This window comes from Oryctolagus cuniculus, chromosome 2 (assembly GCF_051225735.1).
Source record: "Oryctolagus cuniculus isolate XC-2025 breed Fujian yellow rabbit chromosome 2, ASM5122573v1, whole genome shotgun sequence".
Lineage (NCBI taxonomy): Eukaryota > Metazoa > Chordata > Mammalia > Lagomorpha > Leporidae > Oryctolagus > Oryctolagus cuniculus.
This window is the reverse complement of record NC_142868.1, coordinates 1162624-1177615: the sequence shown is the minus strand read 5'-3', so window position 1 is coordinate 1177615 and position 14992 is coordinate 1162624. Positions and strand designations below refer to the sequence as shown.

Here is a 14992-nt window from a genome sequence, read left to right as displayed (position 1 = left end):
CCAGCCCGGGCTGTCCCTGAGCTTGTGGTCCTGCAGGCCTGGCCTCCCACAGGCCCAGCTGCCTGTGGGCAGGGCCAAGGGCAGAAGCGCCGTCCCCTCTGTCCCTGCCACCTCCTAGCCCCCAAGAGGCAGGTACTGTCGCTCCCATCTTACAGGGAAAGAAACCAAGGCTGGGCTGAGTGACGGTCTCAGGGCCGTATCCGAATCCAGGGTATCTCTGGGGAAGAGGCCAGTGACAGGCCCCCCAGGCATGCCGGGTGCCAGCTCACAGCCAGGCCTCCCAGTGCAGGGAGCCCAGCTGGGGGGCGGGGCTCGTCACACCTGGTGACCGTCTCAGGAGCTGTCTGACCAGGCTCCCCAGGCCTGCGCAGAGGCAGGGCTGCAGGTGTGGGAAGCTTCTGACCAGGTGGGCTGGGCAGAGCAGCCTCCTGGCCAAGGGGCTGGAGCACGGTTACCCCAGTGACTGCGGCGGCCAAAGAGAGCAGAGGGGGTGGGGTAGGGCCGGGTGCTCCAGGAACCTTGGGGCGGAGGCTCTGCGGGGGCGGGGGTGCTCCAGGGGCCGTGCTGAGCCCCCAGTCACCCTGAGAAGTCTGTGTGTGTAGGAGGTTGATCCTGGGTTCAGAGAAAGGGCACCGGGCGGGGAGGGCCAGGCAATGTTCTAGAGGGTTCTGTCCCCAGGGTCCCACGGGGTCTGGGGGTGGGATCCCTCAGATGGAGGAGCCATGGAAGCCGAGGCCAGGGAGGGGGTGGGGAGAGGGACCCCGAAGCCCTTCCGCCCAAACGGAGGTGGCCCTTTCTGGGTTCAAGCCTCTATGGGGGCAGGTAGGCCTGGGCTCGCACAAAGCAGTGAGGACCCAGAGGGGAGGCTGAGGGGGTCTGCGGCCTGGTCCAGGCAGGCGGGGTGCAGAAGGGACTCCAGGTTCGCTGGTTTCCACCGGGCGGGTCTGGAACCCCGTTCTGGGGCAGGGGCCGGGATCGAGGGGCACGCCACCCGGTCCTCCCCGGCGACGGCGCCTGGGCCCCGCGGAGCAGGTTAGAGATCCCCGCTCCCAACCCCGACGCCCTCCGCCACCTGCCGCTTCCGGGTCTCCCCGCCCCCCCCCCCCCCAGGCCCACGCAGCCCTGAGCTCACTCACTCGGTGGACTCCGGACTCCGGCGCGTCTGCTCTGAGCAGAACCCACCAGGGGGCCCAAACCTCCCCCAGTGTTGACCGCAAGTGGGGAGCGGCCAGGATGGACCCCCAGGACTGGGTACCCTCCTTGACCACGCGCGGCTCCGCACAGCCCTGCAGACTGACGCGGAGGCGCCGCAGCGCCCGGTGCCTGCTGGCCCTGGTCCAGGCTGCCCCGGGGCAGCATCGGGCTCAGGCCGCGGCCCTGCGGAGCCGGCGCAGAGTGACAGCCGTGGCTCACCGCGCACAGGTGCCCCTGAGCTGTGTGACCAGCCCTGGGTCACGACGCGCTCTGCGGGGATTTGGGGACCATGAGCGTCTCTAACCCAGGGGTCTGTTTCCTTGCCAGTCACTGGGCAGAGACGCGAGGGGCTGCAAACAGGGCGTGCGCGCCGCCCCCGGGAGCCCGCGGCGCCGAGGTCCGGACAGCTTGTTTTTCTGGCAGCATCCCCCGCCCCAACCTGGAACTTCCATGGGGAGGGTCCAGCCGCCTCATCCCACAAACCTCTCCAGCGCCTCCCAAGCCAGCAACTTCTGAAGCCCGTGAGAGGGGGTTTCCAGGGGCACGCGAGGGGCCGCACCAGTCTGCACCTGCCAATTCTTGCACCTGTTGGGCCAGTCTCGGAACCAGGGGGCCCCTGGGCGACCTCTCCTCGGCCAGGGGGCACCGCGCCTGCCACTGGGGGGGCGCCCACCCTCATACCGGACACGGAACTCTTGCGGACCCCTCCCGACGGGGACGGCGGTTCTTGCTCCCCCTCCACCCGTGGTGTCCACGCGGAGCGCTGAGGGGCCCCTCCCGCTCCGGGCCTCGGCTCCCCCATGGACACCCTCGGGAGGCCTGGCTCTCAGTCCCGACCGTGTGCGTCCCAGCCTTTCCCGACGCCATCCCGGGTCCCGCGGGTGGGGCTTCGTTTGCCGGCCCCGGAGCGGACCGCGGGGCCCCCTCCTCCAGCGGAGCCAGCGGTGGAAGCCGGTCGTGGACAACAGGCTCCCGCGCGCAGCCCGGGGCGCGCCGCGGCCCCTCGCCCCTCGCCCCTCGAGGGCTCCCGGTCCTAACGGGCCGCGGCGCGCTCCGCTTCCTCTCGGCAACGCGTCGGGCCGCGGCGTCCTCATTGGCCGCGCGCCCCGCCGCTGGCCATTGGTCCGCCGTCCCTATTTTACATAGGCCGCTCTGGCCCAATCGGCGCGCAGCGCCTACTTAACATGCACGGCGGCCGCCAGTCAGCGAGCGCGGGGGCTGGGCCACCACGTGCTGTTGCTAAGCTTGGGCTTCTAAATTGTTACTACCGCGGCGGGCCTATCGGAGCCGCGCTTCGCATCTGTCAACATTCTCGGTCCGGCCCGAGGCGCTCGGCCCGTCCCCATTGGCCCCGGCCCGGCGCGGCGCCCGCCTCCGGAGCCGGGGCGCCAGCTCCCATTGGCCGCGCCGGCCGCCGCTCGCCCTTATGTGTCAATTTGAGGGCCCGAGGCGGAGGGTGGCGGCCGAGCGCTCAGCGAGTCCACCGGAGTCGGGGAAGTGGTGCCGCCGGGCGCGCGGGGCGGGCGGCGAGCGGAGCCGGCCGGAGCGGGCCGGGCAGCGGCCGCCGCCGTCCCGAATCGCGCGGGCAGGCCCGGGCAGGAGGATGGAGCTGAATTCCCTGCTGATCCTGCTGGAGGCGGCCGAGTACCTGGAGCGCAGGGACCGAGGTAGCGCCCCGCGCGCCCCCTTTGTGCGCCCGGCTGCGGGTGGGCGGGCGGCGGGCCCTGGCGCGGGGCGGGGGCCCGCTGACCGAGCCGTCTGTCCGCAGAGGCCGAGCACGGCTACGCCTCGGTGCTGCCCTTCGACGGCGACTTCGCCAGGAAGAAAACAAAGGCGGCGGGCCTGGTGCGCAAGGCCCCGAACAACAGGTACCGCCCCCCGCCCGGCCCGGCGCCCCGGACCCCCGCGCTGCCCCTCTCCGGGAGTGTCCGCCCCGGGCCCAGATTAACGCCCCGCAGCCCCGGCCGCCGCCGCGCGCCCCGGCGGCCAGCCTGGAGGAGGAGGCGCGCCGGGCCGCGGCCGCAGCCCCGCCCGGCCGGCCCCGCCCGCGCCGTCGCCATCTTCCCGCGGCCGCGCCTCCTCGGCCTCTCTCGTAAACAGTGCCACGCGTACAGCCTGGCCGCCGGGGTCTCCTCCCGCAGCCGCTCCCCGCCCCCAAGTTGTTCTGGACTTTTCCAGGCGGGGAAAAAGTTGTCAGTAGGCTCTGGCTGGTGCCCCTCGTGGGTCCGGGGAAACCGAGGCACAGCCTAGGGTCCCGTGGGGCTGCTGGCCTGGACCCCTGCTTCCCGCAGGAGAGTGGGCCGCCTCGCTCAGCTGCTGGACTGGGCACCCCCATCCCCGGGGGCTTGGACAAAGGCGCTGTGGGAAGGCCCTGCGCTGGGAGCCCACCTGTCCCCAGGGCACCCAGCAGCCCAGCTCAGCCTCCTGAGGCAGTTCGGCTCCAGCCACAGGTGCTAGGGCCCCTCCTTAGGGACAGGGGGACCTGGTTGGGGTGGGGGAGGGGCCAGGTCGGGAAAGCGGCCCCCCTGGCGCCCTGTAGTCCCCCGGAGCCCTGGCCATGGACTAAGTCTGCAGAAACTGGAGCTGGGGGCCGTGCACACCCTTGGGTGGGGAGTGGGCTGCCCCGGCCTGGGCCTCCCCCGGGAATCCCCTCGTGGGGCTGCTGTGGGGACACCGTGGCGCACCTGGCCCTGTGCAGGGGCCCACCTTGGCCCAGCTGCTCTCAGGACCCCAGGCTGGAGCAGAGCTCGCTGGGGGCTTCAGGGCCCCTCGGTGGAGGGTGCGGCTCATTTCTGTGGCTGCCTGTTCTTGGGAAACAGAGCGGCTGGCACAGGGACCCATCTCTGTGGCGTTCTGGGCCTGGCAGGGAACTGGTTGCGTCCCCAGCTGCCCTGGCTGGGAACCATCTCTGAGTCCCAGCCCCTCGCCCCCTGCTGGGGACAGTTTGGGGAAGGACATGGGTGTGTTTTGGGTGGAGGGGACGTCGCTGCTTCTGGCCTCGGTGAGCCGACCCCAGTCCCTGCCTCTCATGGCAAACTCTGGGATGGAACCCCAGGCTCCTGGAGGGCCCCTCATGTCACATGTCGCACCCACGCACACAGGCACACGTCAAGGTGATTTTCGTGTCCGTTTCGTGGCTGAGCATACAGGCATAGTGAAGTTGTTACTTGCCTGCCGTGGCTCGGCCACCTGCCGAGTGGGGTCCTGGCCGACCGCGTTCCGCCGGGACAGAGACCTGGGGGCCCTGGCCAGGGTGCAACCCCATGCAGCTCTCCTGGTCAGGGACTGTGGGGGCCCCGTCCTTGGGGACCCTGGCGCGGCAGGACAGCCCCACACCTGCGAGCCTTCTGTGCCCTGCCAAAGTGGGGAGAGTGGGCGGTGGGCAGGAGGGCAGTGGCGGGGACACTGTGGGCTGCACTGGGGGTCAGCAGGAGGGGCTGGAGCCAGCGTGCCAGGAGGAAGTGAGCAGAAGTGTGGCCGCTGCGCAGCGCCCAAGCCCCAGACGAGCAGACCCATGGGGCCAGGCTGCAGCTTGGGTAAGGGCAGCCCCAGGCAGGTCAGTGAAGAGCGACGGCTGTGCCCCTCCTGGCCCAGCCCACATGGCCAGCGAGCCCGGGAGGACCGTGGAACCTGGTCTGCAGGTCCCCTGGGGCTGCAGGGTGCCCCCCGGGGTGGCTGTGGCAGGCGTTGGGGTGGGCGAGGGAGAGTGGGGCCGGGTGGGCAGTGGCCTGCAGAAGCTTCTGGAAGGAGCAGGGGTTGCGGGCAGGGTTCAAGGCTTGCTGTGGTCGTGTTCCGAGGTGGCCTGAGCCTTCTGCTCGCGTGTGCAACAGCCTGGCAGGCCCGGAGGGCAGATCCCGCCCGGGGCCCCTAGACTGGAGGGTGACGTGGAGCTGGGAGCTTGGTTCCCCTGCTTCATTGTCCTTTTGTGCAGGCTCCCTGAGGGCGCTTCCCCCGGGGGGCCGGCCAGGCGGACGGTGGGCGGCCGTTGCCTCACAGGCGGCCGGTCCTGCTCCCACACAGCCGCCGAGGGGTCTCCGCGTGCCCTGTACCCGCTACCCCAGGAAGCATCTGTGCCCTGGTGGGTTGAGCTGGCCGAGACGGTCGCGTCCCTGGGTGTCCCCGTCTGTACGGTGGCAGCCAGGGGGTGTGGTGGCATCCGGGCAGGACCCCTGGCTCCTGAGGGCCTGGCCTCAGCGAGCCCGTTGTCGGGCTTCTCAGCTGGCCCGTGTTGGCTGCAGGGACGCAGCTGGCCTCGGGGTGTGGCGAGTGGAGAGGGGCAGGCCGCCGAGGAGCTGGGCAGCCGCTCTCCCTGGGCCTCCCCCACCCTTCGAGACAAGGGCCCGGTGCTGCCCGGGCCTCCCTGCATGGGCTGGTGGCCTGCGGTGCCTCGGGCCAGTCCGTGCAGCCCAGCATGTGGTCCCCCAGCCCTAGTTGCCGGCTGCACACCTGCCCGGCCCTTGGCATCCACCCTGGGGCCCAGGCCCGCCTAGCGCGGCCTCCTGGGCCGAGCATCGTTCTTTGTGCCCGGTGGTCGGGCAGCGGAGTGAGCTCTGTCTTTCTGTCTCTCTGAACAGGTCTTCACATAACGAGCTAGAAAAGCACAGGTAAGTGACTCTCCGCCCCTCCCATGGGAGCCCCCACACGCGCCTGGCCCCGCCTCGGGCGGACAGCGTGCTGTGGCCAGCTGTGCGGCCCCGCCTCCCCCCGCCTGACGTGTCCTGCCAGCTCTGCCCTCTCCTGGGAAAGGCTGGGTCTCGGAGGAGGGGCCGGGAGGCAGGAGTGGAGGCTCGGCCCTGGCCTGGGAGCTCGCTCTGGCGCTGGGGGCTTGGAACAGGGTGCCTCGTGCTAGGCGGCAGGCAGGGCCGGCTCGGAGACGGTTCTGCTTAGACTGCCTGACCCCTTTGGGAACAGAGGCTGGCGTCTGACCAGAGGGGTTCAGCCCCCTTGGCCTCTTGGGCCTCTGGCCTGTCTGACCCCTGCGCCTTCTAAGAAGCCACTGAGCCTTGTCCGGGGCCACAGGAGGCCGGAGTCAGACTCCGGCCCAGTGCAGGACTCCCCTGATGCCACTGTGCGTGGCGAGGCCTGGGTCACCAGGGGTCTGCCTGCCCCGGCCGCAGCCCCTGCGGGGACAGGATGGGGTGAGCCGAGCCGCCTCGGGCTGCCAGCGGGTGCTCTGGGTAGGGGCGGAGTCCCCTGAGCTTGGCAGGCCCAAGTTCAGGAGCCCAGTGCCAGGCCCCCTGAGGGACCCCGGGCAAGAACTGTCTTTTGACCTTGGCTTCTGTCTGTGACGTGGGCCAGATCTTTCTCCTCTCAGTGGGGGGAGGTCTGTGTGCTGGCTGAGCCCTCCCCAGCGGCTCTGGGAAGGCTTGGAGCCCGGCCAGTTCTCCGCCTCTGCGCCCACGGCAGCGCCAACTTCCGCTCCCCTGGGATTTGGGCCTTTGGCTGGGGCGGGTGGCAGGGCAGGGGCGGAACACTGTGTTCTGAGGAGCTGCACTTCCTGGACTGCTCGTGTGTGTTTTGGGGCTCCCTGGAGGCCACAGGAGAGTGGGTTGCAGGGACCAAGAGAACCGAGCAGGCCTGGGGCTGCTCCCGGGCCGCAGGGACTGGCCTGGCCTGGAGGGGCCCCGGAACCCCAGAGGCACGAGGCGGGGGGCAGCCCTGCAGTGAGGCAGACATCTGGGAAACAGCGGTGGCAGCCGCAGGGGAGGCCGCGGGCTGGCCTCTGACCCTGTCCTTGGCCTCTGCCACCTCCTCCCAGAGCCAGGCTCTCAGGCTAGGCCTCCTGGGGCCTTCGGATGGGTGGGCAGCTTGGGATCTCTGTGTGTCCCGCAGCCCAGTGCAGGCGACTCTGTTCTGGTCGGCCAAGAGGCTGGTTGTGGGCAGCCCCAAGCCTGGACTGGGACCCCTGGCCGGGGCCTCGGCTGTGGCCGTCCCCGTGGCTGGCCAGTGCTGACGCCAGATGCTTCTGGCTCCTGGCCGCAGGAAAGGCTGGGTGCTGTCCAGAGGAAGGAAGGAAGCCCCTGGCTGGGCTGTGCAGCCGGTCCTGGGGGGACAGGCCACGGGCCCTGCCTTCCCTGGAGATAGCCCCACACTGCACGGGGCGGGGGCTTCCCCTGGGGATCCTCTGAGCCCGTCACGGCCAACCCTAGGCCCCCCCGTAGGTCAGTAGCTCTGACCTCAGGTGTGCTGAGGTCATCGATCGGCTGCTGACCCCTGAGGCCTGGCATCGCAGAGGCCACACGTTTCTCGGCCCGGTGACCCTCACGGGCCCACTCCAGGCCTTGGCCTTCATCAGGGTTGGGGGGTAGGGGTGGGGCTGGCCATCCTTCCAGCCTTTGGCACCCCCTGGAGTGGCAGCGCCTGTCTCAAAGACTAGGCCAAGTCCTCCGTCGGCTCTGAGCGTGGAGATGGCTGTCCGGCTTCCAGGGAGGCCTGCGGGCACAGGGCTGCCCTGTGGGTTGGTGTAGCCACGTGCCGCCTTTATGAGGACTGCGCACAAGCAGCAGGTTTGGTAGCAGGAGCCAGAAAACCCAGGTCTGCAGCGGGGGGAGCAAGAGGCCCACCGCCCCTGTCCCAGCCCGGCCAGGGCACTTCCTCGGTTCTGGGACTCTGCCCTGAAGAGCGATGCCGGTCCAGGGCTGGGCTGGGGCCAGCGTGGCAGACGGAGCTGCGGGGGCTGTGACCGCGGGGGCTGCTTCCTCGGGAAGGCACTGGCGGTGGCCTAGGGCACTGCGGTTGCTGCACAAGGAGGGCTTGACGAGACCCCGCCCGGGGCGGCCCCGCTGTGGGGACCTTCCCAGGGTCCCATAACCAGTGACTGGCAGAGCCGGCTCTAGGTCCCGGCTCCAGGCTGCCCCGTCGCGGGCACTGCCCAGGACAGGGGGCCAGGGTGACCTCTGTAGCCAGTGCTCCTCAATGCGTGTGCCCCTGGGGCTGTGGACTTGCAACGTTGCATGTGTGTGGGCAGATGGCTTTGCTGTGTCCCTGAGAAATGTCTGTTGCTGAAATGGTCTGTTCTCACCCCCTGCACGCCACCCCCCGAAACAGCACCCCGGGTACCCAGAGGCCAAGTCCTTGCCTCTGCCTTCTCCACCAGGGCACTAAGGCTGCTCCTGACCCCGGGGTAAGAAGGGGAACTTGACCTCTAACCGGTCCCACACAGGTGCAGCCCACCTGCGGGGATATGCGCCCCACATCCCGCGGTCAGCAGGCAGGACCTCCAGGCAGCACCGTGGCGAGCGGTGTGGGGTGGATCTGCGTACCTGGGGAGGTGCCCGTAGGCCCCAAGTCCTGGCAGCAGGGCTTCTGGCCAGTGCGCAAGCTGGCGGGACTCTGCTGATGGTCCTCGCAGCCTTCAGAACTCCACCCCAGTGGGATCCTGCCAGCAGAGTGACCACTCCCGGGCCGCCGGAGCCTCTGCTCTGCCGTCCAGCCTCAGGAAGGGGCCGTTAGCATCCCCTGGTTTGCGCGTTCACGCTCCCAGCCCGTGCTCGAGGAGAGCCCGCCTCCGTGTGAGACGGGCCGTGCGGCTCCTGTAACTTGCTTTTGTGTCCTTTGCCTGTTGTTACAGCGAAGTGTTCTTCTCTTTATTTTTGATGTGTATGAGCTCAAAATACCATGAATACTAATCGTTTGTCTTTTACATGTATTGCAAATATTTTTCTACTGTGACTTGTCTCTTGGGTGTGTTTTTTCTTTCTTGTACAAATGTGTCTTCTCTGATTGTAATAGTAATATGCAGAGTGTTTTTCCAAGAACACTTGGAAAATACAGCAAAGCATAAAGCTAAGAAATAAACGTTGCCAACGGCATCACCCGGAGGTGCTTCCCGTGCTTCATTGTGTTCTGTCCGTCTCTCGTGTGCGTCCGCTGTTTCATTGTTCTAAACAGAACCGGGTGCCTGTGAATTTCCCCCTAACTCTGATGATGTGAAAAGCAGTTACCGGGTGGTGGGACTTCAGGTTGCTTTTTTTCTTCTTCTTTTCCTTGGTGTGCATTCTAACTTGCCCGCAGCGCTCTGTCCGGCTGGCGTGGGTGGGTTGTAAACCCACGTGCAGCGTGGGGGGTGCCCGCGCTGGGACCTGCTCGGTGCCCGGGGGTGGGTGCTCGCCCAAGTGCAGCTGAAGAAGGTGCCCCCGGGAACGGTGGCTTGGACTCGGAGCCTGCCGGGTGCCTGTGAACCATGGAGGGCGGGGGCTGAAGATCCTCGCGCTTCGAGGTGGCGTCCCCTCTCCTGGCCCAGCACAGCCCCAGTCTCCCGCGCCCTGAGGGTTCTTCCTAAGGTCTGACTCGGAAGGACTTCTAGGCCCCGTGGCACCGTGGACCAGGGAGCAGGTGTGTCCTCAGGGTGCCCTGTGGCCCAGGGCGACAGCCTCTCTCTGCCGTTATCACCGCCCAGCAGGCTCTCCCCACGGCCCCTCCTCCTCTGTCCACAGGAAATGGCTGTCCCTGCCCAGGCTCCTCCCAGGGTCTCTCTGGGGCGGCGTGGGGTTGCCAGGATCTAGGCAGCAGAGGTAAAAGGTGGGGGTGCCAGCGATGGTGCTTCTGGGAGACGGGCGCGTGTGCGGCGCCGCTGGCGGCCAGGCCGTAGTGCTGCAGGTCTGCAGACTGTTGGTAACACTCCTCAATTTACCCTGGGCCAGGCGGCCTGCAGCTGGAGGCAGTCCCAGCCGCTGGCCAGGGTGGGTCGGTCAGCTACTGAGCTGAGCTCTGCTGAGCCTGGGTGCCCTGGACCCTGGGCTGGGGGACGTGTGGGGCATCAGGGGCCACAGGCCACTGTGGTAGGTCGGGGGGGCCGGGGCTGTGCAGCCACAGCCTGCCCTCCCCAGGCTGACCCCCACCCCCACCCCGCCCACGCGGTGCTTCCGGGAGGGCAGATGTCTCCCGGGGCCCCTGCCAAACACCCCCAGCAGACCCGGCACATGACGGCGCCAGTTCTGGGGCAAGATGGATTTGTCCTGTGGCTGTGGGGACACCCCCGGAAAAAAGCCGATTCCAAAGGGATACCAGACGTGGGTGAGGGCGCTGGTCCTTGGCCCTCTCTGGACCTGACTCGTGCCCCTGGGAGGACGGGAGTGACCAGCAAGTACTGGGGCCTGGCGCGCTGAGGGGACGCACGCCTCGTCTGGGCCCCCGGGGCTCTGGGAGCAGCCTGACTGTTCCCCCACCCCAGCCATGGGACCCCAGCGTGGCCTGGTGGTGGCGCTGCAGCTCCTGAGGGCAGGGTAGCCGTGGACCAGGCCCCCACCCCACCCTCCTCCAGACCTCTGGGCCAGCTCTGCCTGCCGACGGCCCGACGTTCTGTCTCTGGCTCTTGCAGACGAGCCAAGCTCAGGCTGTACCTGGAGCAGCTGAAGCAGCTGGTGCCCCTGGGCCCCGACAGCACCCGCCACACCACGCTGAGCCTCCTGAAGCGGGCCAGGATGCACATCAAGGTGAGCGCCCCGCCCTGCCCCGCCCAGCCCCGGTCAAAGGCGGGTGGGCGCCGGGCAGGTGCGCGGCGAGGGCTGGGCTTTCTGGGGGGGGCCGAGGAGGGTTTTGTTGGGTGGTGAGGGGGCAGGAGGTAGAGCAGGCTGCAGGAAAGGGAGAAGTGGGGTGCCAAGGGTTCCGGGGCCCCTGGGCAGTGGAGGGCGGGGCAGCAGCTGGAGGGAGAGTTGGGGCCAGGGAAGGCCCTGTGGAATCGGCAGCCTGGGGCGGTGTGTGGTGGCGGGGGCTGCTCTCTGGGGCCAGCCCCCTGAGGCCTTTGGGCTGAGACCTGCAGGTTTTGGGGTCTTGGGACACGAGCCTACCCGCGCAGGGCTCCCCCCACAAAGGGCCCTCGCTGCCTGTTCAGGGTGGGGAGCTCCAGGCAGGGTGGCAGGAGCTTTGAGAGGCACACGAGGCCCTTGGGGGGTGGGGGCTCTCAGAGCAGCCGGCCTGTCACTCAGGCCTTCGGGAGGCCTGGGAGAAGGCCGGAGGGTGGGGCAGGGAGAGGCAGTGTGGCACAGGCCAAGGCCAAGGCTTGGCCCCCTCCCGCCGTGGCAAGGCTTTCTTCCAAAGGTGCCGGCCGGAGGCTGGGTGCCACTGTCCCAGGGCTTCGGGGACCAGCTTGGCTGGTCAGCAGACGGAGAGCACAGGCCCGGGGTGCCCCTGGGTGTGGCCTCGGGGGCTGTGTGGGGCGTGCGGGGCTGCCCCAGGCTCACGGCGCCGCCTCGCTCCCAGAAACTGGAGGAGCAGGACCGCCGCGCCCTGAGCGTCAAGGAGCAGCTGCAGCGGGAGCACCGCTTCCTGAAGCGGCGCCTGGAGCAGCTGTCCCTGCAGAGCGTGGAGCGCGTGCGCACCGACAGCACCGGCTCTGCCGTCTCCACCGACGACTCGGAGCAAGGTGGGTGGGGCCGGGGCTGCGGAAGGGGCAGGACGAGGAGGTGGGCACAGAGGCTGGGTGGCTGCCTGTGGGGGGCTGCGGCCAGGCCAGGCCCCCCCGCAGGCTCTGAGCCACAGCTGAGGAGGGGGAGCCTGCCCACCCTGGTGCCCCGGCATCCTCACCCCACTGCCCTCGACCCCAAGCCTTGGCTCTGTGAGATGGAGTGGTGGGCCCCAACTTTGAAGGGAGCCCCGCCTCTCCGTGGCCTGACCGGGCTCCCTCCCTGTTCTCCCCAGAAGTGGACATAGAGGGCATGGAGTTTGGATCCGGCGAGCTGGACAGTGTAGGCAGCAGCAGCGACGTGGACGACCACTACAGCCTGCAGAGCGGCGGCTGTGGCGCCGGCTACGGGCCTCCCTGCCGGCGGCCTGGCCGCCCCGGCCTCTCGTAGGCCCGCGCCCTCTGCTCCTTGGCCTGCCTGCCCGCCTCTGGCTGAGCGTGTCAGCCCTCCTGTGCTCCCTCGACTGACACCAGCCTCTCCACGGGCCACTGCTGTGCCGCCTGGGCTGCCTGCCTCTGCCTGCCTGCCGGTCAGGGCCCACCGAGCCGCCCGCCCCTCCCGGCTGTGCAGGGCCCACCGCGGGAGGGCAGGGCCGAGCTCCGCATAGTCGCCCACGGTCTGTCCTCAGATTCCTAATCATTCCAGAAGTATTAAATGTCATTGCTGCAAACCTCGGCGGGCGCCGTGTGAGGGGCTTAATGACCACCTCGGGGAGCGCAGACCCAACTCGGATGCCAGGAGAAAGGAGTGGACCGAGGAAGGAAGGAAGGAAGGTGCGGCTGTCCGTCCGTCCATCTGTCGGTCCACGCAGGCTCCTGAGGCATGGACAGAGGGATCTGTGAAGGGCGGGACTTGGGTGAGCACCCCAGGGTTGGGAGGGCGGAGGGGGCCCTTCCCACCCTGCAGGTTCAGGAGCCAGGCCAGGCCTCCCCGCAGCAGGTGGGGGGCCTCCTGCCCTGGTAGGACCCCGAGTCGCACACACAGGCACCTAGGTTCACGCCTGCTCGTGTGCCCGAGGACACACGTGGGCACACCTGGAGGGCAGGTTGGCCTAAAGGGTCACCTGCTGGCCCTCGCCCTGTGCCTGGCTCCCCCTCCGGTCCCTGGCCCACCTGCCCCTGCCCACGTGACCCTGGGGTCTGCAGGGGGGCTTCTCTGCCCGCAGAGGCTGGGGCCTCCAGGCTTTCTCACCTCTCTTTGAACAGACAAAAGCGCAAAATCCCGCGTGAGAAGCTGCAGGCCAGCGGCCCCCCGCAAGGCTCCGGCGCCCTCCCTGGGGAGTGCCCACGGCTGCCTGTGGCAGCCTCAGCTGGCAAAGAGGCTTTTCCCAAAACACAAAACAGAGAGACAGAGCTCTGAAGCCGGGGCCAAGGGGCGGGAGCGTGTGCCGCCTTGATTTCCTGTGCCAGATTTTGTACTCTATTTTCCTAGCCGCTGTTGCGTCCTTGATTGCTGAGGGGTGGGAGCCACCCAGTGTCTCAGGGACCCGTCCCTCTGTCACGCCGTCACAGTGTGCCTTGCGTCCCGAGTCCCGCCCCGTCCTGCTCGCCACCAGCCACCAGCAGCCTGTCTCGTGGCTCAGAGACTGCCCCAGGCCTGCCCAGCAGGGGCCCTCCTCTGTGCTGCACTGGCAGCCCCCAGCCTCCGCTGTCTGGGAGTGGTGCCTGCGTGTGCACAGCGTGGCGGCTGCTGTTTGCAGCAGGAGGGGCTCTGATCCTGCCCGCCGCCTGGTAGCTGGCAGGGGCTGGCCATGCAGCCTGGGGGAGAGCAGGCCTCCTGGGTGGGGGCTGGCTTGTGAACCAGAGAGAGATTCTCACCTTAACCCCCCGCACTCCCTTGAACCCTGGCCCAGGGCAAGGTCTCTGGGTTTCAGACGTTGGCAGCTCCTGAAGACAGCGCTGGCCCCTGGTGCTGCAGGCCCGTCCCTGGGGACACGCAGCAATACACCCCCACTTCCTCCTCCTCCAGTGCATTTGTAACCAATTTCCAAACTGTCGGGGAAATCTGTGTTTTTATCTTCAATCGTGCCAATGGACGCCCCAGAGTGTGGCGGGGGGCTCTCGAGGTATGCGGGTCCCTAGAAACAGCTCTGGCACAGAGCCTGCCCTGTGAGGGCGCAGGGTGGTGGGCAGAGAGCAGGCCTGGGGCGCAGGTGGAGTCTGGGCGACAGCCCAGTCTTCCCAGTTGGCGTGAGGAAGCTGGGGGCAGGGTCAGCGGTGCCCTGAAAAGGCAGGCGTCTCCTGTCTGCCTACGTGTGTCCACTGAGTGGTCACTCTCATGCCCTCCACCCTCAGAGTGTGCTTAGGAACCTGCCTCGAGGGCCAGAGCCCCAGGAACCCTGCCCAGTGCAGCCCCCGGCCCTGGGGCTGGCACAGCCCAACCCAGGGCTGACCTGCATCTCAGCCCGGGGCTTTTCAGGCTGCGGTTCCCACGTGGGCTGGGGCCTCGGCCTCTTAGCTGTGCTGCAGCCGCCCCCTCCCTGCTACCAGCAGGTGGGTGGGGGTGGTCCTTGATGGGGGTGCAGCTGTGCCAAGAGCTACTTGACGCACTCCTCTCAGCCCTGTCTTTGGCACAGGCTGGCCGACGCTGGGGCCACAGGTCCGATGTGGGCTGTGATGTCAGAAAGCAGGGCTGCTGAGGGCACTCCGTGTCCTGCGTGTGTCTGCCCACGTAGGCCGGCGTGGTGCTTAGAGGCCAAGGGTCTGGAACCCCGGGCACAAGCACAGGGCCACCACTTTATTAGGCGTAGCCCCACGTCAGACTCCACAGTCTGGTGAGGCCCAGCTGCGAACAAGAGGCTGCAGGAAGTGGCCCTGGGTCAGCCCCCCCAGCCCCAGCTCGGTGGCCGGGCGCCTGAGCCTGCCTGCCTGGACAGAGGGTGTCACACTCTGGCCTGTGGGCCCCCACCTTCCCGCCAGCCAGGACCACCCCCTGCCCCTCTCAGGGTTAGCTAACCCAGAGTCCCTCCCCAGGCCAGCAGGCTGCCCTGGGCCTACATCTAGAGCAGTAGTGCAGGGCCGGCCAGGGTCTGGGCGACACAGAAGGGGGCCTGGTGCTGGCCCAGTGTGTGTGGGTATGCTACGAGGTCCGTACTGGAGAGAGAAGCGGGGCCTCCACCGCCTGTCCGCCGGGTGGGCTGTGCTGTGTCGTTGTGTCATTGTAATATAAATACAGATTTTTATACCTCAGCCTCTGGCTTCCATTTCTTTCCATCACCTGCTCTGCTCCCTCTTCCTCGGCCGTGGAGCTGACGGCCACAGCCCCTGCTTCCCACCTGCTGTCCAGCCCTCACCACGGTCACAGCTGGACTTGATGATGGCAGGGGGAAGTGAAGCCCCCTCCCCACCCCACCCCGGCCCCAGGTGCTCTTGTTGTTGGCCTGGGCGCTGCCCACT

General features: G+C 68.3%; 1 protein-coding gene across 2 annotated transcripts; it reads left to right on the top strand.

The window, feature by feature from the left end:
* The first annotated feature begins 2496 nt into the window (after positions 1–2496).
* Positions 2497–14785, top strand: MXD4 (MAX dimerization protein 4). 2 transcript variants are annotated; one of them, XM_017338310.4, is made up of 6 exons: positions 2569–2861; positions 2963–3062; positions 5769–5798; positions 10514–10628; positions 11395–11557; positions 11833–14785. In XM_017338310.4, exons 1-6 carry the CDS (start codon positions 2621–2623, stop codon positions 11985–11987), a joined length of 804 nt encoding a protein of 267 aa, XP_017193799.3. In that variant the 5' UTR covers positions 2569–2620; the 3' UTR covers positions 11988–14785. The 2 variants fall into 2 exon arrangements, with proteins under 2 accessions (XP_089181189.1, XP_017193799.3); XM_089325063.1 differs by lacking the exons at positions 10514–10628; positions 11395–11557; positions 11833–14785 and adding an exon at positions 8357–9012 and having other exon boundaries at positions 2497–2861.
* The last annotated feature ends 207 nt before the right edge of the window (positions 14786–14992 follow it).

Coding starts and splice junctions, on each gene's coding strand:
- MXD4 (XM_017338310.4), top strand. CDS start 2,621: ATGTGTCAATTTGAGGGCCCGAGGCGGAGGGTGGCGGCCGAGCGCTCA. Junction 3,063..5,768: donor CGCAAGGCCCCGAACAACAG/GTACCGCCCCCC, acceptor CTCTCTGAACAG/GTCTTCACATAACGAGCTAG. Junction 10,629..11,394: donor GGGCCAGGATGCACATCAAG/GTGAGCGCCCCG, acceptor CCTCGCTCCCAG/AAACTGGAGGAGCAGGACCG.